The sequence below is a fragment of the Artemia sp. Qi Xiang Cuo genome, chromosome 7, assembly GCF_049724085.1.
Source record: "Artemia sp. Qi Xiang Cuo chromosome 7, ASM4972408v1, whole genome shotgun sequence".
Classification (NCBI taxonomy): Eukaryota; Metazoa; Arthropoda; class Branchiopoda; order Anostraca; family Artemiidae; genus Artemia; species Artemia sp. Qi Xiang Cuo.
The window spans coordinates 66,917,784-66,943,453 of NC_142800.1; the positions used below are offsets into that span (position 1 = coordinate 66,917,784).

The 25,670-nt window shown below is 35.1% G+C and overlaps 1 protein-coding gene across 1 annotated transcript in view; it reads left to right on the forward strand.

Moving 5' to 3' along the window:
• Nucleotides 1–25,670, forward strand: part of LOC148950619 (uncharacterized) — a 150,533-nt gene that overhangs the window by 117,559 nt on the left and 7,304 nt on the right. The window contains exon 6 of the mRNA XM_089091675.1: nt 21,784–21,958. Coding sequence (XP_088947801.1) covers nt 21,784–21,958 — 175 coding nt within the window. The remainder of the gene's footprint in view (nt 1–21,783; nt 21,959–25,670) is intronic.

The window sequence follows — 25,670 nt, forward strand, 5'->3', positions numbered from 1 at the left end:
CTGAAAAGGAGGACTTTTTCTTTGGAGAATTTTTTTTTACACAATTTTGACTTATTTTTTTGCCGCTTGAAAGATCCAATTTTTGGCAAAAAGATCAGAACCAATCTATTTCTAGAATAGTTCAAGATACGTTTTAGCTATTCTTGTTTAGGCAAACATGAGGCCTAATTCTCATATTGCGAGTTTCAGAGCCAGGTCACTAGAGTTCAATGTTGTACATCAATAACTCAAAGTCTGTAATTCTTCGTTAATATCGTCTATACAAAAACCCTAAAGTGGATACTCTCCTTTTCAGGGAATTCGATAAAATGAGCAAGTATTTTCATCTTAAAATAAGAAGCATCAGTAGAGTTTACAACAAACAAGAATTATTCCAAATATGAGAGGGGCTGCCCCTTCCTCAAATCTCGCTCTTAACGCTGAAGTCTTAAAGCTCTTTAGAAGTACTTCACATTCAAATTCAATGGCCCTTGTGTTTGGGCAGTCTTTGTTAAAGAATTATGACAAAAAGTCAAACCTTAGCGTACAGAGTGAGGGTTAAGGAAGGAGCAGCCCCCCCTCATATATGAATAATTTCTGTTCGTTTTCAGTTTTACTGTTGCTCCTTACTTTCAGTTGAAAAAAAAATGTTTATTTATATTTAATTGTTGACCGTTTTCAGATCATCCCAGGAAATCAAACCCCTCCGTATAAAATTTTCTCTGGAAACTTTCCTCTTCACTGAAAATTCCCCTCGTGAAGAATCCTCCCCTCGCCTGGAAAATTTCGTATATTTTCCAATAACAAATACTATATGTTAACAATGGGCAATTTTTGTAACTTATAGCCCTTTTCCTAGGGGGTTCATTTTATCCCCAAAGGCGTAGTTCTCAGACCTTTCAACTATGCTAAATCAAATAGTTGTCTTAAAATTTTGATTATATGTGTTTGGGGAAAAAAGTTGCATGGGAGGGTGGCTAGTTATTCTCTAATATTTTGGTTACTTAGAAAGGACGCTAGAACTTTTGATTTCTGCTCGGATGAGCCATCTCTAAATCTTCTAGGACCACTGGTTTGATATTATCACCTCTGGGAAAAAAAGAAGTTAAAAACATATTCGTGATCTTTCTTCTGGCAAATGTTGGTAGACAGGAGCATGACCCCTCTACAGTAGGGTTCTGTGATACGCTGAATCTGATGGTGTAATTTTCATTGTTGATCCATTAACTTTTTTTTTTTTGGGGGGGGGTCCTCTCTTTTCGAAAATGTGGCAAATGTTCATACGCTCGTAGCCTTTGATGGGTAACATTAAATCAATAAATTTCTTATATTTGGAATCAGTATAAAAGCCGATTCTTTCGTTGTGTCTATTGTTATCAAATTTTTTAGGGTGTCGGTTGCTATTGGGCTGAGTCACTCTTTGCTAACAGTTCGTTACCACGAAATGTTCAATATAAGAACCGTATCACAGAAATAGTACTGAAACAAATCCTTGTTTTATAATCCATAAAATGATAGTACACAACTTTGGGAGTATAGTTCAAAGCGGAAACTGAAGCCAGTCAAATGACCTTTTCAGCAAAAAATAAAATAAATAGAAAAAATTCACGAGCTTTCCTGAGACGTAAAAATTCGAAATTGTATTAAAATCATACAAGAGAAAAGCACAAAATTTTAAAGTGGGTAGAAAAAACGAAAGGGATTTGTGGCCTTTTTAGTGAAATTGATATTTTGTAGAATTGCACGTAAATTATAGTTTTTGTGATTCTTATTTTAGAAAAAGTTATTCTGTACTTGAATTTTTTCAGAAGATTACGGCGCAAGAAATTCAGTAAATATTTCAAAACTGGGGTTACAATTTAATTCAAATAAAACATATTAAAAATTACATCGTTTTGTTTTTTACCAAAGGACTTTTTTTTACAGGAAAATTTGTGGATTTAATTTGTTGTGGAATTTCATAACATGTTATATTGTAATTTGGCATGAGCATGGCCGTGTCCAGTATATTTGATTGGAGGGTGTGTTTTTTCAAGGGGGCTATTAAAAAAACTTTAAAAAAGTCCGTCAAAAATTTGTTTATATTATTTTTTGCTACTTTCTTGCGAGTCCAAAAAAACTTTTGGGATATTCAAATCCGGTTACCTCCCCCCCCCCGCTCTGGATACATCCTTGAGCCTGAGTCTTTAGCGCAGTCACTGACTACCTTCAAAGATTACCTTGAGTCTTTGAAAGCAGTTCCTGCGCTAGAATTTCCATAGAGAGTATAAAACTCAAGTTAATTGAATATTAAAGTTAAAATTTAAGAAATTCAAAAAATTTTAATTAATAACGATTTAGGCTAATTAAAGAATTAAAGATTATGTTTACATGAAATTTTAAGCTTCCGTGAAAAATTAAGTTTACATGGAAGTATAATTGCTATGTGAAACCAATTGGTCCATTTGGGAATTCTTACTGCACTGTGATAAATAACCCCAAAACGGAATAAATAAAACCCTTCTAGTTACGAACATTTACGAATTGAAAATTCGTAATAATGTTAATTTATTGACGAAAATAGTACCACTTATTTATTTACGATTATTTACAAATTGGCAATTCATAGTAACGCGTAACAAATTCTTTAGGCCTATAACAAGCTACGGATATTTTGCTTCAGCAATTTATGCTCCGATCAGTATGAAAAATTGCGCAAATTCTGTCAAGGCAGCTTTTTCCGGAAAAAATATTTGTAACTCCTGAAACTAAAACTCAATTCTGACTCTGTATTTGAAGCTTTTTCCCAGCTCAAAACAATAATAAATGCCATTAAACCAGTTGCTACTATTAAAAAAAAAAAAATGTGTTTATTTGTGGAGGTACCTTTGGTACCTTCAATTGCAGTAAGATATTTATTAGTATTTCCTCTCCTTCTGGATTGCAAAAGGAGATGATTTAGTATTTCACTTATAATACATAGTCTAACAAATTCTTATCTTCTAAAGGAATTTGACAGTTTTTAAGGATTGTTTGATACACATTTGCATTATATTTGTTCCATCAAACCCACATGCTGCAAATTCGATAACGTGTATCGTTTTGTTCTTGGTTTCCTGCAAACAACTTAGAGAACCAATTAGAAACAATTAGAACCAGTGCTCAAAGAGAAACAACTAGAACCAGTGCCCTAGACTATCAACGCATCTTTATATTTTTAACGTTTTGTTTTCAAGTTCTAGACTTTATCTTCATGTTACTGATGTTTCGGATCTACTTTTCACAAATCGGAGTCATTCATGTGCCTGTTCATTTCAACTGCTACATATTCGTTCTGAGCATCTAAAAGTAGAATAGGCAAGGCTCAGGGTGTTTTTTTTCACAGTTAAAAAAAGGTTGGAAGAATAGGAAGATAAGTCTGCAAACCAAGATTAGAATATTAGAAGCTGCAGTGATGACAGTGGTCAAATATGGCTCATAAGCATGGCCGTTTCGAAAAACAGATGAAGATTTGCAAGATGTTTTCCAGAGAAATTGGTTACGGTTTGTTCTGGGTACCCGGCTGACTGACCGTATTTCAAACAGTAGGCTTCAATCCCGGTGCAATCCCGCTTTCTATGGCTATAGCCTATAATGAAAGAAAGTTTGAGGTGGCTAGTACACGTTGTGCGGATGAAGGATGACAGATTATCGAAGATTGTCCTTTTCGGTAAACCGTCTAGAGCTAAACGGAAAGCAGGTCATCCTCGTCTGGGGTGGGGGACGTCATAAAGAAAGATTTAAAGGAAATTGGAACTTCCTGGGAGGGTGTGAAAAGGGAGGCTTTGAATAGACTATAATGGAGGAGGAACATGCGTAGCTGTGTTGACCTCAGGCGGCCTGGTACTGCGGTGAGTTGTTAATAGTACCACTACTATTAGTAGTATTCTCTCAAACAAACAACTTAAAAGTTTACTAACGGTTTGCCGGAGGCGTCATATTTGGACAAACGGTAGTGGGGTGGGGAAAATTTTGAGCATTCTTGAACTTGAATAATAATTTGCATTGCCACTGAATCACCTAGTTACATGACTCCAAAGGGAAAAGATTATCACATCGTCCTCAGACGCATTAGGTGGCAGATTTGATCCCAGGTTAACAATTTATATTTAGTTAACAATTGTTCTTTTTTGGGGCAGGAAACGGTAGTACACGGAAAGAAAAAGGTCAAAAGGGTATTTGAGGAGGTATTTTCTAGGAGGGTGTATTTTGCGATGGAGCACAAACAAAATTTTGGCGTGTAACAGTAAATCGTTATACAAATTTTGGAGCATCGCCAGGTATTTGACTTGAAGATGACAGATTCTTCGTTCAACTGCTGCTAGGCTAAAAAGCTTGAAACATGTTTTAAAATGTTTATAAGCAGGCGTCTTGAACCGTCGGATTTTGCTCCCAATTAATTTGTACGAACTTTACTAACATATTTGGTCCGGTTATACGTACATCCCATACCAGGAAATGATAAGGTGTGGGATCCTGTAATCGAATCCTTAGCAATTGTTTTGAATCCCCTAACCTGAAAAATCTCTCTCTTGAGCCTCACCCTCCTTAGAACAAAAGAGTTTGGTGTGAACATTGTCTGAAAATCCCCAGCTCTTATTCATATATTGACCGGTTTTGTTTTCGAGAGTTTTTATTTCGCACCAAGGAGTATTGCTAATTAGATAGCAGCATTATTTGTCATAGATGTCCAATATAGAAGGAATGCTGAAGTACTAAGGACATTGTAAATTAAATCTGATTTAATTATTTAAGTGGAAACTTAGCACGCCATATAGATCTTAAAATATTAGGAAAAATTGAAAATATTATTTTTAATAAAAAGAACTCCATATACATATTGTAGCTTTTGGTAGTAGTGGGCACAAAGTTTAAAATAAGGAATAAGGGCGAAAAAAACTCGAACATAAGGCACCTAGCAGGTTAAAAAATTGTAGCTTTCCTTTAAAATTATAGTGAATGCTAATGAATCCTAATCTGTACGAGCGAGCATGGATGAGGTAAAAATAAAGATCCCCAAAAACTGAATTTGCAAATTTTTTTTTTTTTTTTTTTTTTTTTTTTTTTTTTTTTTTTTTTTACTCGGATATCCAATACATATAACACCCAAGGCCTTAGTTTTCATTGTATAATTGTTGTAAAATAAAAATTTTGCTAAAATATTAAACTCTAACCAAACGCACGAAGAAATTTATTTTCAAGGGTTCAGTTTTTTTTGGGGGGAGGGATTTTAAAAGAGACACTAAATAATTGGATAATGTGAAACAATTTTACATTTTTTGATGTAGCGCTGGTCGAAAGGCCTCTTGCCTCCTTATGTGACTTGTTCTATTTTTTGTATTGTTTTGTAGACACTTATATTGGTGTTGAATCAAGCATGACTTATCTTTTCCATATTTTTATTATTCGTCTTGTGTTGTATTTATTACTAGTTGTTGTTTTTTTTTAAGTGTATTTGGTAAACTAAGAAGAACAAAAATTTCAAAAAATTTGAGCAATATTTTTGAAAAAAGGATTAGAGCCCACATATTGTATTGAGTTTTGTATATTTTATGCAAACTTAATGTTTTATTAAAACATACATCGTAAAACATTTGATTATTTTAAACGTTCTAAAAATTATTGTTAAGTGATGAGACGCGTAAACAGAATTCTTTGGAGTAAGGGGGGCAATAACAGAAAATGGGGAAAATAAAAATTAAATAAATATCATTTCATAAGTAAATAATAAGAAAACAAGTTTTTCAGCTAAAAGTAAGAAGCAAAATTAAAATTTAAAACTAACAGAAAATATTCTGTGCATGACGGGGCTGCCTCCTGTTCAATCCTTCACTCTGTACATTATAGTGTTTTAGAGCTTTAAAAAAAGGGTTTATTCTAATGAAACAGCCCTTGTGATTCAGGATGTTTTCTCCTAGAACTGGGACAAAAAGTAAAACTTTAGCGTAAAGATAGAGGGATTGAGGAGGTGATAGCCCCTAGAATAATGGCAGTTCGATTTTTCAGTAGAAAAAACTTAGTTTTTTTTTCAGTTTCTTTTCGTTTTCTAAATCATGCCCGGAAATCCCCCTCCCCCTCTGTGGATATTTTCTCTGGAAATCCCCCCAAAACAATTCTTCCTGTGGGAAAACCCCCACGGAAAAATACACATGTGTAAGATTCCCCTCCTCTCCGAAAAATTTCCCCTTGACAATTTCCTCCTCGCTGAAAACCTCCCCGGAGAATTTTCCTTGACGATTCCCCTTGAAAACGCTACTTACTTTCACTTGAAAAAAAAGCTAAAGTTAATTTCTAATCGTTTTCCACGTCGTGCCGAAACCCTCCCCCCTCCCCCTCTCCTCCGCTTTGTGGAAAATTTTCTCCGGAAAATTTCCCTATGAAAATTTCCTCCTGAGGAAAATTCCCCCGTGGAAAATTAATCCTGCGGAAAATATTCCCCAAGGGTAAATATCCCCAGACAATTCCATCTCCGCTTAAAATATCGCCACGTCTATTCCGCCGGAAAATTCTCTCCCATTTAGCCTAAAATTGAGAAGCCAAAGAGAAATTAAGACAAAGAAAAAGAATTCCGTATGTGAATTCACGCAAATTTTCCCCTTGTAAAATTCCCCATGGAAAATTTCCCCAAAAACTTTCCTCTCCAAGGGAAATTCTCCCTTGGAAAATCCCCCCCACCGCCGCAGAAAATTCCCCCAAAAAATTTCTGTATGTTTTCCAATATGCAAACTATATGTAAACAGTGTGCAAATTGCATAACTTACAGCTCTTTCCCCAGGGATCATGTGGGGTCTTGTCATGTCCATAGTTATTGGACCTTTCAAGTATGCTTAACCAAATACTTATCTCAAGATTTTGATCAGACGCCTTTGGAGAAAAAAAAGGATGTGGTTTTATGGACTAATTACCATCTACACTATTTGGTAACTTTAATAGGGCAATAGAACTTTAATTTCTGTTCAAATAAGCCCTCTCCCGACCATCTAGCACGATTGGTTCGATACGATTACCCTTGGGTGAACACGCATCATTGATCCTTCTTCTGGAAAAGAAAAATTGCAAATTTTTGTACTTCGGAGCTTGAAGCCACTATAGTAGGGTTCTGTAATATGCTGAATCTGATGATGTGATTTTCATTAAGGTTGCTTGATTTTTAGGGAAAGGAGGGGGGGGGGGGTGTTTCCTCCTTTTTTTCGAAAATCCAGCAGATTTTCTAAGGCTCGTATTTTTGATAGTTTACATTAAACTTAATGTATTTTATGTACTTGGAATCAGCATAGAAAAGTCAAATTTTGATGTATTAATTGTTATCAAAATTCCCTTTTGTAGAGTTTTAGTAATTATTCGGCCAAATCGCTCCTTACTTATAGTTCGTTACCACAAACTGTTTGTTGTGAACCAGTGACCGGAATTGAAAAAAAAATTCAGTAAAATCCACATTAAAACCAACACTAAAAGAAAATTTTAAAAGTATTTTTATGGCAAATACAGAATCTGAAGAGTATCCAAAGAGGGAAAGTAACTACTTTTTCAACTGGTATTGCAACAAATGTGCGTCAGAATGAGAGTGTTCATTATCCACAAAACGACTGAGGGTTTTATTGATATTTACAACTGAGGGTTAATTAATAAATACAAATTTCGAACAATATCTTGAATTCAGAAGTGCTACAGCTTCTTTGGGAGAAAGTATATTACTTAAATGTCAAAAATCTTGGAAATAATTAACTAGATTAAAGCTTTTTTTTATTTTCGTAATAGGGTATTAACGGTATATTAACTTCCCAAGATGGTATAAAATAAATTCAAGAGTTTTCTCACTTGCATCTTTCATTAATTTTCTCCGTTAATCAAAGTTTCTTCTGATCAAAGGGTCATAATTATAACATACAGCTGGAAAATCACTGAAGAAACTTGAAATTTTGCGAAAGATATCATAATTTTCAAATCGTAGCATTCCTTTAATAAAATAATCAGTCTCTCTCTGCAATTTCGGTTTTAAAAAAAAATCAATATTTAGAAAACGAATGGCCGTAAAACAAATCAAGATGCATCTTTCTTTTTCTAGACGCAGAAAGTATGGGTGATCGTGTCTCGAAATAAGATTAATAAGAGTATCTACTATTTTAAAAACAACAATTGGTACACTTAATATGAAGCCCCACTATAGTCAAACCTGTCGATAAAAATAGAATAAACCAAATTTATTATAAGAATCGTCGTGCTCAATTTGCGAAGCCATCTTTTTCAATCTCTTATTGATATTTCTTGTCACGAGAGCCTTAAAATTAAGATTCCTTCTTCTTTCTTTAAGGTTTTTCAATAAAAACAGAAGTTTTTTTTTAACAGAAAGTAAGGAGCAACATTAAAACTTAAAACGAACAGAAATTATTCCGCATATGAAATGAGCTGTCCCCTCTTAAACGCCACGCTTTTTACGCTAACGTTTTTTTTATTGTTTAAAGAAACAGAGTTGCGAGAAAGAGTCAAACTTTAGCGTAAAGAGCGAGGCGTTGAGGAGGGGACAGCCCCTTTCATATACGGAATAATTTTCGTTCGTTTTAAGTTTCAATGTCGCTCCTTACTTTCAGTTAAAAAAAAAACTGTTTTTTTATTTAATTTCTGAACGCTTTTGAATTAATACAGATTTTAATTTTGGCTCACCGTACATGAATGACTAAAACAGAATTTGTATATTGATTTTACTTCTTTTTTTTTGGCTAAATGGCTCTCTCAAAATTTTGATTGGACGATTTTGAGAAAAAAGGGGGTGGAGGAGGGGGCCTAGTTGCCCTTCAATTATTTGGCTACTTAAGAACTTTTAATTTTATTTACTAACGTTTTAATTAGTAATAAATATACGTAACTTACGAATTAACTTACGTAACGAACTTCAATATTCGTATATTTTTATTACGTACATAAGGGGGTTTGTCTCTTAGTCAATACGTCGCTCTTCACGCTAAAATGTACAAAGTATGTTCCAATTCCTTAAGAATGACCCCTTAATCACAAATGCCGTTTAATTAGAATAAATAGCTCGTATGAAAGTACTAAAACAAACTTTAGCGTAAAGAGCGAGGTATTCACTAGGTGGTGAACCCCCTTATATAAGTAATAATAACTGTTCGTTTTAAGTTTTGATGTTGCTCCTTACTTTCAGTTGAAAATACTTGTTTTTTTCATTTAATTAAATAAAAAATGGTTTTTTTTTAACTGAAAGTAAATAGCGATATTAAAACTTAAACCGAACAGAAATTATTCCGTACATGAAAGGGGCTGCCCTTTCCTCAACGCTTCGCTCTTTACGCTAAAGTTGTTTATTGTTTTAAGAAATAGAGTTGTGAGAAAGAGTCAAATTCTAGCGTAAAGAGCGAGGCTTTGAGGAGGGGACAGCCCCTTCCATATACGGAATAATGTGTGTTCGTTTTAAGTTTTGATATCGCTGCTTACTTCCAGTTAAAAAAAACTTGTCTTTTTTTATTTAATTTCTGAACGTTTTTGAATTAATACAGGTTTTGATTTTGGCTCACCGTACATAAATAATTAAAACAAAGTTTTCATATTAATTTTACTTTTTTATTTGGTTAAATGGCTTTCTCGAAAGTTGTTTAATTTTATTTAGGAACGTTTTATTAGTAATAAATATTCGTAACTTACGAATTAACTTACGTAACAAACTTCTATATTCATATATTTTTAATACGTATGTAATGGGGTTCACCTCCTAGTCACTACCTCACTCTTTACGTTAAAGTTCGAATTTTGTTCCAATGTTTTAAAAATGGCCCCTTAATAACAAAGGCCGTGAATTAGAATAGATAACTCTTATGAAAGTACTAAAAAAAAACTTCAGCGCAAAGAGCGAGGTATTGACTAGGGAGTGAACCTAATCATATACATAATAATTTCTGTTCGTTTTAAGTTTTGACTTTGCTCCTTAGTCTCAGTTGAAAAACTGTTTTTTTTTAAATTTAATTTAATTTCTGATCGTTTTTTTTAAAATAATGGTTGGAAATCTGGTGACCCCTTCATATTAACGTCCCTTCCCCCACGAGAACTTCCTACATGGAAAGATTCTCCGACGTAACCCCCGACCCATCCCCCCCGACCCCACTACCAGAAAAAATCCCCCTGAAAACGTCTGTATACTTTCCAATAACCAATACAATATGTAAACATTGGGCAAAGTTCAAAACTTGCAGCCCTTCCCCGGGGGACTGTGGGAGATTAAGTCATCCTCTAGCAAATGTATAGTTAGGCTATTGTATTTTTGACCATGCTGAACAAAATGGCTATCTCAAAATTTTGATCGGATGACTTTGGGAAAAAATTAGCGTGGGTGAGGACCTAGTTGCCCTCCATTTTTTTGGCTACTTAAGAACGGCACTACAACTTTTAATTTTATTTACTAACGTTTTAATTAGTAATAAATATATGTAACTTGCGAATTAACTTATCTAACGAACTTCAATATTCGTATATTTTTATTACGTACATAAGGGGATTCGTCTCTTAGTCAATACCTCGCTCTTCACGCTAAAGTTCGAAGTATGTTCCAATTCCTTAAGAATGACCCCTTAATCACAAATGCCATTTAATTAGAATAAATAGCTCGTATGAAAGTACTAAAACAAACTTTAGCCTAAAGAGCGAGGTATTCACTAGGTGGCGAACCCTCTTATATAAGTAATAATTTCTGTACGTTTTAAGTTTTGATGTTGCTCCTTGCTTTCAGTTGAAAAAAATAATTTGCTTTTTTTATTTAATTAATTAAAAAAATAGGTTTTTTTTAACTGAAAGTAAGTAGCGATATTAAAACTTAAACCGAACAGAAATTATTCCGTATATGAAAGGGGCTGCCCTTTCCTCAACGCTTCGCTCTTTACGCTAAAGTTGTTTATTGTTTTAAGAAATAGAGTTGTGAGAAAGAGTCAAACTTTAGCGTAAAGAGCGAGGCATTGAGGAGGGGACAGCCCCTTTCATATACGGAATAATTTCTGTTCGTTTTAAGTTTTAATATCGCTCCTTACTTCCAGTAAAAAAAAATTGTCTTTTTTTATTTAATTTCTGAACGTTTTGGAATTAATGCAGGTTTTGATTTTGGCTCACCGTACATGAATAATTAAAACAAAGTTTTCATATTAATTTACTTATTTATTTGGTTAAATGGCTTTCTCGAAAGTTGTTTAATTTTATTTACGAAAGTTTTATTAGCAATAAATAATCGTAACTTACGAATTAACTTACGTAACAAACTTCTATATTCATATATGTTTAATACGTATATAATGGGGTTCGCCCCCTAATCACTACCTCGCTCTTTACGTTAAAGTTCAAATTTTGTTCCAATTCTTTAAAAATGACCTCTTAATCACAAAGGCCGTTAATTAGAATAAATAGCTCTTATGAAAGTACTAAATAAAAATTTTAGCGCAAAGAGCGAGGTATTGACTAGGGAGCGAACCTAATCATATACATAATAATTTATGTTCGTTTTAAGTTTTAATGTTGCTCTTTAGTCTTCGTTAAAAACTGTTTTTTTTTTAATTTAATTTCTGATCGTTTTTTTAAATAATGGTTGGAAATCTGGTGCAACGTCCCTTCCCCCACGAAAACTTCCTACATGGAAAGATCCTCCGACGTAACACCCGACCCATCCCCCCCAACCCCACTACCAGAAAAAATCTACCTGAAAACGTCTGTATACTTCCCAATAACCAATACAATATGTAAACATTGGGCAAAGTTCATAACTTGCAGACCTTCTCCGGGGGACTGTGGGGGATTAAGTCATCCTCTAGCAAATATATAGTTATTATATTTTTGACCATGCTGAACAAAATGGCTATCTCAAAATTTGGATCGGATGACTTTGGGAAAAAATTAGCGTGGGAGAGGACCTAGTTGCCCTCCATTTTTTTGGTCACTTAAAAAGGGCACTAGAACTTTTAATTTTCGTTCGAATGATCCCTCCCGCGATATTCTAGGATCACTGGGTCAATACGATCACCCCTAGGGAAAACAAAACAAAAAAACAAATAAACACGCATCTGTGATCTTTCTTCTGTAAAAAAAAATACAAAATTCCACATTTTTGCAGATAGGAGCTTCAAACTTCTAAATTAGGGTTCTCTGATACGCTGAATCTGATCTGAATCTGAAGGCAAATTTTCTCAGGCTCAGACTTTTGATGGATAAGATTAACTTGATAAACCTTATATATTTGAAATCAACATAAAAAGTTGATTCTTTTGATGTATCTATTGGTATAAAAAATTCCGTTTTTAGAGGTTCGGTTACTATTGAGCCGGGCCCGTTCCTTACTTACAGTTCGTTACCACGAACTGTTTGATTAAATAATAAAAAAAAATTTCAATGGAAAGTAAGAAGCAACACCTGAACTTAAAATGAGCAGAAATTACTCCGTATATGAAAGGCACTGCCCCTCCTCAATACCCTGCTCGTTACGCCGAAGTTTTTTAGGGTTTTTTAAAAAGCTTCTGATTTTAATTAAACTGCCCTGATTTTAATTAAACGGACAAAAGGTCAAAATTTTGCGGAAAAAGCGGGATATTAGGGAGGTAGCCCCTCTCATATACGGAATAATTTCTGTTCGTTTTAAGTTTTAACTTTGCTCCTTCTTACGGTTGAAATAAACTTGTGTTTTCATTTAATTTCTGATCTTTTTTTTCAAATAATGCTGGGAAATCCGCATCCCTGTCCATGGAAAATCCCCCCCCCCCCACAAGAAATCCTGCATGGAAAGCTCCCCCCGTGTAAATCTCCTTCAGAATTAACCCTGGATAATTACTCCCCCCAGAAAATTTTTTGTGGACGATTCCCCCTAAAAAATTCTTCTTAGTATACTTTTATATGAAAAAAGGCCTCTTTTTATTTTATTTCCGATTTTTTTTTTTCAAGTCATACCAGCAATTCCCCTTCCTGGAACATTGTCCCTCGAAATTTTCCCCCGGCGGAAAATTTTCCCTTGGTCAATTTATCTTGGTGACAATTGCCCCATGGAGAATGTCTGCCGTTAAGTGCCCTCCCCCCTCCATAGAAAAATATCCAAGAAGGTTGTAACCCCGCTGAAAATTTCTCCCGGAAAGTTTCTCAAGAACACCTCCACATCTAAAATTAAATCACCGAAGATAAAAGTAAGACAAATAAAATGAATTTGTATATAGATTGTAGGAAATACCCCTCGTGTAAATTTTCCCCTAGAAAACTTACCCCAGGAATTCCCCCCTCTTAATGTAAATTCTCCCCGTAGAGAATCCCCCTCCATAAAAATGGCTGTATATTTCCCAATAGCAAATAGGCTACTATATGTAAATAATGGGCAAATTTCATAGCTTTCAACCCTTTCCCTGGGGGTTGTATGGGTCTTGTCTTCCGAAAGGCATAGTTATTGAGCTTTTCAACTCTGCTGTACAAAATGGCGATCTTAAAATTTTGATTCGACGAATTTGGGGGAAATGGGCGTGGGAGGGAATTGGGGGAAATTTGGGGGAAATGGGCGTTCTTCCGACACTCATCCATGGTCTTTCTTCTGACAAAAAATGCAAAACTCCACATTTTTGAGGAGGGGATCTTGAAACCTCTACAGTAGTGTTATCTGATACACTGAGTCTGATGATGCGATTCTACATAGGATTCTTTGACTTTTAGGGGATATTTCCATAAGGCTCTTATTATAATAAGACAAATAAGGCAATTTTTATAAGGCTCTTATTTTATGGTTAACATTATACACAATGTATTTTATATATTTGGAATCACCATAAAAGGCCAACTCTCTTGATATATCTTTTGTTATTAAAATTCTGTTTTTAAGAGTTTTCTTTAATATTAAGCTGACGCGTTCCTTACTTGCTATTTGTTCCCAAGAACAGTTTGATGCGTCAATTTTGTTGCACGAAAGCAGTTTACAATTTGACTCTTTGTGCACGAATACGGCTCCAAAAAAATAGCTCGTGCCTAATACTGCAACTTTCAAACGTAACTGTTATTACTGACATCAGAACTGAAAAAATATTATTGGTTTTTCAACTAAAAAAAAGTAAGCTTTCGAGATCGAACAGTAGTCTTCCTATCTTCTGTAAAATTTAATAAAAGGCATAAAGAGGCATCTATGGAACATACTTGGGGAACAAATTTATGCCACAACTTAAACATATAGGCTTCTTATAAAATGTTTTCGCCATTTGGATGGTGCGCTCCTCTAGGACAAGTTTGATTTTAAAATTAACGAAGAACATTGATCATACATAAGTTATTGTTTCCTATTGTTTTATTTTCTCTTTTATCGACACATATGACAAAAGAGTATCTTGGGGAAACAGCTGTTACACTTTATGAGTAGCTTTAAAATACAGACAGTACTTAAAAATACTTGGCCTGTAAGGGAAAAAAATATCATCCTCGCTGCAAATTCCCCCCAGAAAGTTTCTTCCAGACAATTCCACCTGAAAAATTCTTCGTAGCATACTTTTATTTGAAAAAAGGCATGTTTTTATTTTTTTTTTTCGTTTTTTCCAAGTCGTGCTAGAAAACCCCCTTTATGGAACATTGTCCCTGAAAATCCCCCCTCAATGGAAAGTTTCTTTCATGGAAAATTTCCCCATGGTCAATTTCTCATGGTGACAATTCTCCCATGGAGAATGTCTTTCGTGAAGGGCCCTTCCCTCTCCAAAGCAAAATACGCGAGAGAATTCTAACTCCGCTGAAAATTCCTTCAGGAAAGTTTCCCAAGAACGTCTCCACATCGAAAATTAAGTCACCGAAGAGGAAGTAAGACGAAAAAAAAAAAAAAAAAAATTTGGTAAATTGATTATAGGAAATACCTGTCGTGTAAATTTTCCCCCTGGAAAACTTACCTCAGGAAAATTCCTCTCTCCCCCTGCAAATATAAATATGTACTGCCATGTATGTAGTGGCGTCATCTTGTTCTGAACAGAGGGTATAAGAGGACGGACAGGTTCTATAGGCTCTCGTCAGGTACCATCTAAGGCTTATTACGAGCAATATTTAGTTTACGATGCCTAATTCGACCGGTCTATACCAAACTGGACTATTAAAACTCGCAAAGAAATTAAGATACAGATAATGGACGATGTTTTATTTCTCAAAAATATCAACCATGGCGTTGAGGTCAGGGGCGGATCCAGGATTTTTTTTAGGGGGGAAGGCACAAAATAGGTTGATCCGATAAACTTACGTTAGGAGCAAGTTTAATTAACGCAAACTTGTGTTAATTAAGTAAATTACACTACTTTAGACTACGCTAGGAGGGCGGGCGCCCCCTCGCCCTCTGGATCCGCCACTGGTTGAGGTGCAAACGCTTTTATAAGAGCCTTTTCACTTATCATTGACATAAGGTCCCAAATAACTTTTCACAGCTAATTATTAAAATAAAAAAAGGGGGGGGGCAAGTGGATAGGTATAAAAAGGATATATTGCATTAGAAAACGTAAAAGGAAGAGTTGCAAAAATTAGAAATATGTTCCCATAAGGTGAACTATAGAATTTGGTGATATACTGTGCATAAAGTGATGTAAGGTGATATACACAACTTAGAAGATGATATACTACCCTATTACTATACAACCTATTACAAATGGTAACTTTTAGAAGTAAGAAGGGGAATTGCAGCTGGCACACTGACTAAATATATTTTAACGTATTTAAAATGAAATGTTAATACTGTGTATGCGGAAATTAATGATTTTCAAAATTTTCTTGTGTTAACTTTAAAATATCGTATATTTCTTGACTTTTTCTAGACTTTAACCCAAACTATCCTTATCAAAAGTCAATACCATACTTTAGGCTGTTGACAGGAAAGCACATTACCTCAAATATTGATAGTAGTGGACTTTTACCTTAATAAATAAAAAAAACAAGTTTTTTAAACTGAAAGTAAGGAGCGACATTAAAACTTAAAACGAACAGAAATTATTCCGTATATAAAAGGGGCTGTCCCCTCCTAAACGCTTCGCTCTTTACGCTAAGGTTTTTTATTGTTTAAAAAAAATAAGTTGTGAGACAGAGTAAGTTTTGATGTTGCTCCTTAGGCTACTTTCAGTTGAAAAAATTGCTTTTATTATTTAATTAAATAAAAAAATAGTTTTTTTTTAACTGAAAGTAAGTAGCGATATTAAAACTTAAACCGAACAGAAATTATTCCGTATATGAAAGGGGCTGCCCTTTCCTCAACGCTTCGCTCTTTACGCTAAAGTTGTTTATTGTTTTAAGAAATAGAGTTGTGAGAAAGAGTCAAACTTTAGCGTAAAGAGCGAGGCATTGAAGAGGGGACAGCCCCTTTCATATACGGAATAATTTCTGTTCGTTTTAAGTTTTAATGTCGCTCCTTACTTTCAGTTTAAAAAACTTGTTTTTTTTTATTTAATTTCTGATCGTTTTTTAGTTAATGCAGCTTTTATTTTGGCTCACCGTTATTGAATATGTAAACAAAATTTGCATAAAAAGTTTACTTTTCTTTTGCTAAATGGATGTCTCTAAATTTGGTTATGACGTAATTTACAAATTAACTTACGTAACTAACTTCTATATTCGTATATTTTTCTTTTGGCAAAAAATACAAAGTTGCAGATTTTTGTAGATATGAGCTTGAAATCTATGTAATAGGGTTTTCTGATACGCTGAATCTGACGGTGTGATTTTCATTAAAATTCTTTCACTTGTAGGGGATGCTTTTCCTCTCTTTAAAAAATCGTTTAAATTTTCTCAGGCTCTTAGCCTTTGATGAGTAATACTAAACTTAATAAAATTTATATATTTAGAATCAGCATTGTAAACCCATTCTTTTGATACATTTATTGATATCAAAATTCCGTTTTTAAAAGTTTCGATTACTATTGATCCGTATCGCTTGTTTTTTTTATTGTTTTTTTATTATGTATATATTATTACATATATGATGGGGTTCTCCCCTTAGTCAATACCACGCTATTTACGTTAAAAGTTAAAAACAAAATTCATTAACAAACCCCTGAATCACAAAGGCCGTTTAATTAGAATAGATAGCTCTTTTGAAAGCACTAAAAAAAACTGTAGCGTAAAGAGCGAGGTTCTGACTAGGGGGCGAACCCCCTTATATACGTTATAATTTCTGCTCGTATTAAGCTTTAATGTTGCTCCTTACTTTCAGTTGAAAAAACTTGTTTGTTTTTATTTAATTTCTGATCGTTTTTTAAATAATACTTGGAAATCCGACGCCCCTTTCATAGAAATGTCCCTTACCCCAAAGAAACAACTTCCACGGAAAGATTCTCCAGTTTTAACCCCCTCCTCTAGCCCCCCCCCCTCCAGAAAAAAATCCTTCCTGAAAATGTCTGTATACTTCTCAATAACCAATAAATAATGCTGGCAAGTCCGGCGCCTCCTTCATGGCAATTTCCCTTCCCCCATGAAAACTTCCTTCATGGAAAGATCCTCCAACATAACCCCCGACCCCCCCCCACTACCAGAAAAAAAACCTCCTGAAAACTTCTGTATACTTCCCAATAACCAATACTATATTTTAACATTGGGTAAAGTTCACAAATTTTAGCCCTCCCCCTTGGGATTTAGGGGCATTAAGTCATCCTAAAAGACATATTTATCATATTTTCGACCATGCTGAACAAAATGGCTATCTCTGATCGGGTGACTTTGGGAAAAAAATAAGCGTTGGAGGGGGCCTAGTTGCCCTCCATTTTTTTTGGTCACTTAAAAAGGGCACTAGAACTTTTAATTTCCGTTCCAACGAGCCCTCCCACAATATTCCAGGACCACTGGGTGGATACGATCAACCCTAGAAAAAAAACAAAAAAAATAAACACGCATCCGTGATCTTTCTTCTGGCAAAAAATGAAAAATTCCACATTTTTGTAGATAGGTGCTTGAAAACTCTATAGTAGGGTTCTCTGATACGCTGAATATGATGGTGTGATATTCATTAAGGTTCTATAACTTTTAGGGGGTCTTTCCTCCTTTTTTTGAAAATCAGCCAAATTTTCTCAGGCGCGTAACTTTTGATGGGTAGCATTAAACTTGATGAAAGTTATATATTTGAAATCAGCAGTAAAATCTGATTCTATTGATGTATCTATTGGTATCAAAATTCCGTTTTCTAGAGTTTCGGTTACCATTGAGCCGGGTCGCTCCTTACTTACAGTTCGTTACCACGAACTGTTTGAAAAGGAAACACTATAATAAGAAAATTTTTGACTTAAAATTCTGAAAATTTCTATTAGTTGAATCTTCAGAGTTGCTTCCAGTTTTGCTTCATAGCAGAAAGTAAAAAGAAACTTTCAGATGCAAGTGAAAATCCATAAACTATTGACAATGTTTCCAGAAAAGCGAGAACCCCCAAAAGGTTTTTGTTGGCAAGAGGTACAGTGAACAACTCGAGAGAGAAGCTCTTGCGAGAGGCAGGTTTGATCTTAGCCTTAAGTCTTCCCACGCTGCAACGTTGTCGCTCATAAGGCGACAACGCTGCCTCTCTACAACGACCTCTCTTGTGCTTTAGACCAAAGATCTTCGAGCGACCATCTGAATAGTGCAGCATCCTTTGTAAGGCATCGGCCGAGTGTCACCCTTTGTCATCCGCGCCTTCTGATGCCAGGAGGATCTCAACCCCACACATGATGAGGGAGACGGTGCTTTCCCATCTCCACCATGTGTCCCCGGTAACACCATCGGTTACTTGTGATTATGGGGGTCAGGAGTGGCTGCTTTGTCTTGTCAAACAGTTCGTGGTAACGAACTGTAAGTAAGGAGCAACCCGGTTCAATGGTAACCGAGACTCTAGAAAACGGGATTTTGATACCAACGGATACATACAAAGAATTATATTTTAATGCTGATTCTAAATGTATAAGTTTCATCAAGCTTAATCCTACCCATCAAAAGTTACGCGCCTGAAAAAATTTGGCTGATTTTTGAAAAAAGGGGGAAAGACCCCCTAAAAGTTGTAGAACCTTAATGGAAAACACACCATCAGATTCAGCGTATCAGAGAACCCTACTGTAGAGGTTTCAAGCTCCTATCTACAAAAATGTTGAATTTTGTATTTTTTGCCAGAAGAAAGATCAGGGATGTGTGTTTATTTATTTTTTTTCGTTTTTTTAATTTTTTTTTCCAGGGATGATTGTATCGACCGAGTGGTCCTAGAATATCGTGCAAGGGCTCATTGGAACGGAAATTAAAAGTTCTAGTGCCTTTTCCAAGTGACCAAAAAAATGGAGGGCAACTAGGCCCCCTCCCACGCTCATTTTTTCCCCAAAGTCACCCGATCAAAATTTTGAGATCGCCATTTTGTTCATGATGGTCGAAAATATGATAATTATGTCTTTTAGGATGACTTAGTCCCCCGAAGTCCCCGGAGGGAGGGCTGAAAGTTATGAACTTTACCCAATGTTAACATATGGTATTGGTTATTGGGAAGTATACAGAAGTTTTCAGGGGGGATTTTTTCTAGTAGGGGGGGGGGGGTCGGGGGTTATGCGGGAGGATCTTTCCATGAAGGAAGTTTTCAGGGGGAAGGGACATTGCTATGAAGGGGGCGCCGGATTTCCCAGCATTATTTAAAAAAATGATCAAAATTTAAATATAAAAAAACAAGTTATTCAACTGAAAGTAAGCAGCAACATCGAAACTTCAAACGAACAGAAAATATTACGTACATGACTGGGTTCACCCCCTAGTCAATACCTCGCTCTTTAAGCCAAATGTTTTTTAGTACTTTCATAAGAGCTATTTATTCTAAATAACGGCCTTTGTGATAAAAGGGGTCATCTTTAAGGAATTGGAACAAAATTCGAACTTTAGCTTAAAGAGCGAGGTATTGAATTGGGGGCGAACCCCCCTAATATACGTATCAAAAATATCTGAATATAGAAGTTCGTTACGTAAGTTAATTCGTAAGTTACGTATATTTATTACTAATAAAAACGTTCGTAAATAAAATTAAACAAGTTTCGAGAAAGCCATTTAACCAAATAGAAGTAAAATTAATATGCAAATTTTGTTTTAATTATTATGTACGGTGAGCCAGGATCAAAATCTGCATTAATTCAAAAACGTTCAAAAATTAAATAAAAAAAACAAGTTTTTTTAACTGAAAGTAAGGAACGACGTTAAAACTTAAAACGAACAGAAATTTTTTCGTATATGAAAGGGGCTGCCTCCTCCTCAACGCCTCGCTCTTTACGCTAAAGTCTGACTTTCTCGCAACTCTATTTTTTTAACAATAAAAAACTTAGCGTAAAGAGCGAGGCGCTGAGGAGGGGGCAGCCTCTTTCATATAGGGAATAATTTCTGTTCGTTTTAAGTTTTAACGTCGTTCCCTACTTTCACTTAAAAAAAGCTTGTTTTTTTTTTAATCTCGTATAAAGACGTTGATGATCTTTTTGGTCCTGTGGTGAATCTTGATATTGTTTAAATCTCCTTACGACACGAAAAATAGGACTAAAAGTAAAGCGAAGAAAATGTAAAAGACAGAGAAACAATCGCAAAGTTCTAGCGTCAAATGGCCTGTTACACTTGATAAAGGTAAACTACTATGAATATTGATTCAAGGGGCCTCCTGAAATTAGAAAAATGCTATAGGATCACTTGTCCTGTTCCAAACGATGTCTCTACATTTTCAGGAAACTTATACTGACATCTATATGTTACCAAACTGAAAAAATGACTAATAAAGGTAGATCTCTTCAGCTAATGTATAATTAGACTTTACTTTTGAGCCATTTTATTTCTTTTCATTAGTTTCGATGGTTTCAAAATATTAACTTCATTTTCTCTTTCTGACGTAACTTCTTCTGGATATTTGAAAGGGGATTCAAAACCCAAATGTAAATTACTAAGGACACATTTCTCTTTTTGGGTAGCATTGTCAGATGGGACAAAAAAATGGTGTCATAGGCACGTTTTCTCTTTTATGGTGCATTATCTTATACCAGTCATCTAGGAACACTGCTTTCAGATTCCTCTGGATTCGCGCTAGTACTTCAGATCCTAAAAAGTAGTAGCAGTTTCAAATTTTGCCTTCACATTGATTCAAAATGATGTTTTCAATCACAGATTTAATTTAATAAAATAGGCAAGAAAGGCAAATAATTACTTGGCGAAAGAATCTGGTATAACAGATCAGATAGCAATTAAACATAGGATAATAGTATCCATAAACTTCGGTTTATACCCCCTCCCTACCACTATCTAAAAATTGTTTCACTAATGCTGTACATAATACTGTTGTGTCGTAATACCTTTTATTTCCATAACTGTCTTTATCGAAATCTCCCCACCCAAGACAAATTTTCGCTTACTTTCCAAGACAACGGTGAAATTTAGCTACTACGCTTGCCTACACAAATCTTGAAGGATAAAACGAAGTGATTTGTCCGATCTGTGCAATCCACCTCCTGACACAGAGCATAAATATATTTGTTCACATTTTATATTATTTCACAATACTTCATAATATTCCTTTGAAAATGTTTCCATCTAAGCAAGGAAGTATAGTAGAGCATTATGGCAAGCACAAAATTCACACCCATCTCACACCCTCCTGATACCTTGATAATTCATGTAGTGTGTGTCCTTAGACGGGGATTTGGTGCAGCTGCTAGGCTCACATTCACCAATTTTGAGAAATGATATAGAAAAATAATCACTCCAATTTCTACAAATATTTCTTTGATGGAATGATTTTTACCATCAATTTAATTAGTTGATAAATTGCATGCTTTGTAATATCCTCGTGCTTTGACTTTCCAGGTTTGGTTTCAAAACAGAAGAGCAAAATGGAGGAAAACAGAAAAGTGCTGGGGTCGATCCACAATTATGGCTGAATATGGCCTTTACGGTGCAATGGTCAGACATTCTCTTCCTCTGCCGGACACAATTGTCAAATCTGCCAAAGAAAATGAATGCGTAGCACCATGGTTGTTAGGTAGTATCTTGTTTCTTATCCTAATAATAGTGCTACAATTATTTCCTCAAAAGATTAACTTATTCCCATAATTGATAAAATTTACCATAAATTGCCACGAGTTACCCAAATAATCACAGCTATCGTCTATATTGTCCAGGTGCTCTAGAACATTGACTATCTTTGACAATATTCTAGTTTACATTTGGCTGATACCTAGGGGCTTTTCAATATCATCAATTAGTACAAATTCTCAAAAGTGAATATAGGCTATTCAATAAAATTCATAATAAATACAATACAATTTTATAAATATATTGCCTGAAGTGCTGAATTATGTAGGTGTTTTTTTGTTTGTTTTTTTTTGTGGGGGGGGGGGGGGGTTATAATGAAATTCTGATATTATTGAAATTTCGGAGGTGGCGTGAAAAACAGAGCTGGTGGTATATGCAACAAGAGAGTCTATTTCATTTAAGACGAATCTTCTAATACTTTAAGCTAGTCATGTATGGGGAAGGGGAAATAACAACTGTTTAGGGGACGAGGTGAAAATTTATGAAATATAACTTGAACAAAATACGGCCGTCCAAATATAAAAGCGCGTATATACACTTTTCATTATTCTGAGAAAATCGTCTTCGAAATTTCCCAAGTTTTGCTGCACTTTTCCCACCCACTGCGACACACTAGACACAGGACTGAAGTGAAAGGTGTTAGGATTAAATTTAAACAATATTCTTTCAAATTATACAATTATATATATGGCAAAGTTTGCTGACACTGCTAAATGTCAATTTTTCAACTTTGGCAAACAGGGCAAAATGCTACAGATACGTCTTTTTGCCAGAAAAATCTTTGCAGAGAATTTTATTGTAAAATCCTTGCATATACCATTCGATTCGCCTTTTTGAGCTAAATTCAGTGGTATATCTAACTTGAAAAGAAAGTTTTCATGTATATACCCGTTTTTACCTTGGACGGCCGAATACTGCTAATGACGTTTCAGTGAAAATTAATGAAAATAATTAAAATTCCCATGGACACATTATAGCTCTCTCCCAGCGCAATTTCCTGCTCTGAGCAGCCAAATATTGTTGCATTTATTAAAATATGACTTAAAGATTTTAAAAGATTTAAAGATTTAATGACTTAAAGGTTTATCCACTAGGAGTTTGTGTGGTGAAATTTCTGATTCTACTGTCGCAAAAAAAAAAGTTTTATTCGGTCTAAGCGCCTGTTTTATAATTGCATTCTGGTCACTGTCGAACTATTACTACTACTACTGACAATCACCGCAGCACCAATCCGCCTGAGGCCAACACAGCTACGCACGCTCCTCGTCCATCCCAATCTATTTAAAGCCACCCTTTTTACACCCGCCCAGGAAGTTCCCATTTCCTTTAAATCTTTCTTTGTGACGTCCTCCCACCCCAGACGAGGACGACCTGCTTTCTGTTTAGCCCTAGACGGTTGGCCGAAAATTTCTGATTCTACTGTCTGATTATAATTGCGCAACCATGGGTGCTGGCAAGGGGGGGCATGCCCCCCCCTGGAAATTTGGGACTATAAAGTAATTATAAGGAAACCAAAGGAAAGAAAGCAGAATAGGGAAAAACCATGAAAGCAATGTTTGTTGTCCCTTTGTAGATTTTGACCCATACGAAGGAAAATATGAGTTCTAAATTTTCACTGAGTAGCCCTTAACCAGTTTTCCACAAAAATTTTTTCTATATGATTTGCTTGGAGTGAAAACAAAAATTCTTCATAGTAATGAATGGTAAGCAAATAACGATCCTTTTCAATAACGGAAGTATAAGAGCCTAACTATTAATAACATTCAGTCAAAGAATCAGCTTTTTATGGTGATCCTAAATATGTATTTGTTTAATAGTAATTAATGCAGTTAATAGAACACAAGAAAGTACGTATATTTATGGAAAACACAAAAAAAAACTTAATAAGAGTCAATTTCGGTAGAAATATGCCGTCAACTTTTGCTTGCATCACAAGAGTACCCATGAGCTGATACATGAAGCCATTATAATCAGAAATGTTTCCACTGAACGGAAAGCTGGGAATTTCTGTATTTCCCCCTGAACGGATACTTTTTTTGTGTTTCATTATCAATTTTTTTTTCCAGGAGTGAGTTTATTTATTTAGTTGTCACTTTGAAAACAATTTAATTTTTTACAGTTATGAAGTATAAAAGGTGTCAAATATACTGGCCTTTGGTATTCTAAATTAAATTAAAAATATTGAACTAAAAATTTTGATTTGAATTTTTCTTAATCTTAGTTATAATGTTTTACTTTGAACAAACTACATTGATAATGCTTTACTTTTTATAAGCACTGAGTCTATAGGCATTTAATATTTTGGTGTTTTATAGCCCAGTTTAAAAACTGTCGATATTGTTAAAAAAAATATCCGTCCAACGCTTCGCCATTGCTCAACAGAACTAAATGCTGGGAGTTTATATCTTAGTTTTTGTAAGTAGGCTAGTGTTTTTTGTATTTTTTGTAATTTCTTACTTTTTTCATTTTTATATACTTTTACTATAATTGACAAACTTTTTTCATTGCCTTTAGAAAATTGTTTGTCTCTAAGCTTTATTAAATAAAAAAAAAGTTTCAACTGAAAGTAAGGAGCCGCATTAAAACTTAAGACGAATACAAATTATTACGCATATGACGGGGATCGCTACCCCTCAACACCTCACTCATCACACTGCAGTTTTTTGGCACTTTAAAAAAGTTTACTTACATGGGCGTAGGCAGGATTAGGCAGTATATTGTCTAGGTGGGGGGGCAGTCGATAGTGCGATGGAGTTTTATCAACTGCTTTTTCCAAACCATCTGTTTTTTCAGCCATATCTAATTTGAATTTGAAGGTCTAGGGGGCAGCTGCCCCCACCCCCTGCCCCCCTCCCTACGCCTATGGTTACTTATTGTTCTAATTAAACGACTCTTGTGTTTCAGGAGTCGTTTTTAAAGAACTAGGACACAATTTATACTTTAGAGTAAAGAGCAAGATGTTGAGGGGGGGGCAACCCCCCTCACATACGTAATATTTTCTGTCCATTCTAAGTATTAATGTTGCTTCTTACTTTCAGTTGAAAAAACTTGATTTTTTCTGATCGTTTTTTAAATAACGCCAGGATACCTGGATCCACCTCCACGGAAAAATCTCCCTCCCCAAGGACATATCCTCTGGACAATTCAATCCTGGCGAAAATTTGTCACGGACAATTCTCTTAACATCTCCACATGTAAAATTGAATCGGTAAAGTGAAAGCAAGACATATAAAGACATTTCGTATATAGACTAGTAAGAGCTGCTTATTATCAGATTTTGAGTTATGGTTCGAAAACGTCGTGGCCATCCCAAATTAGGTCATTACTAGAAAGAGTGCATGGGAATGGTTTATTTATGGAATGACGGTGTTGGTTCCCGTGATCTACCAACAAATTTAGTAGCCTAGGCCAGGTACGATTTATCTTCGAGGGTCAAGAAATTCAGTATTGGCAAGGGCTGGTTTTAAATTCTGCTACATTGAATCATTATACTCAAGTTAAACCTAGTTTTGGAGAGGAAATTTATTTTAAATTCAATTTACCGGCTATGATTTTATGTCGATGGATTCAGCTTAGGGCGAATTGCCTTCCAATCCAGAGCAGGCAAATGGTGTTCGACAGGGGGATAGTACATCCTGATGGTCGGTATGTGTGTCCTC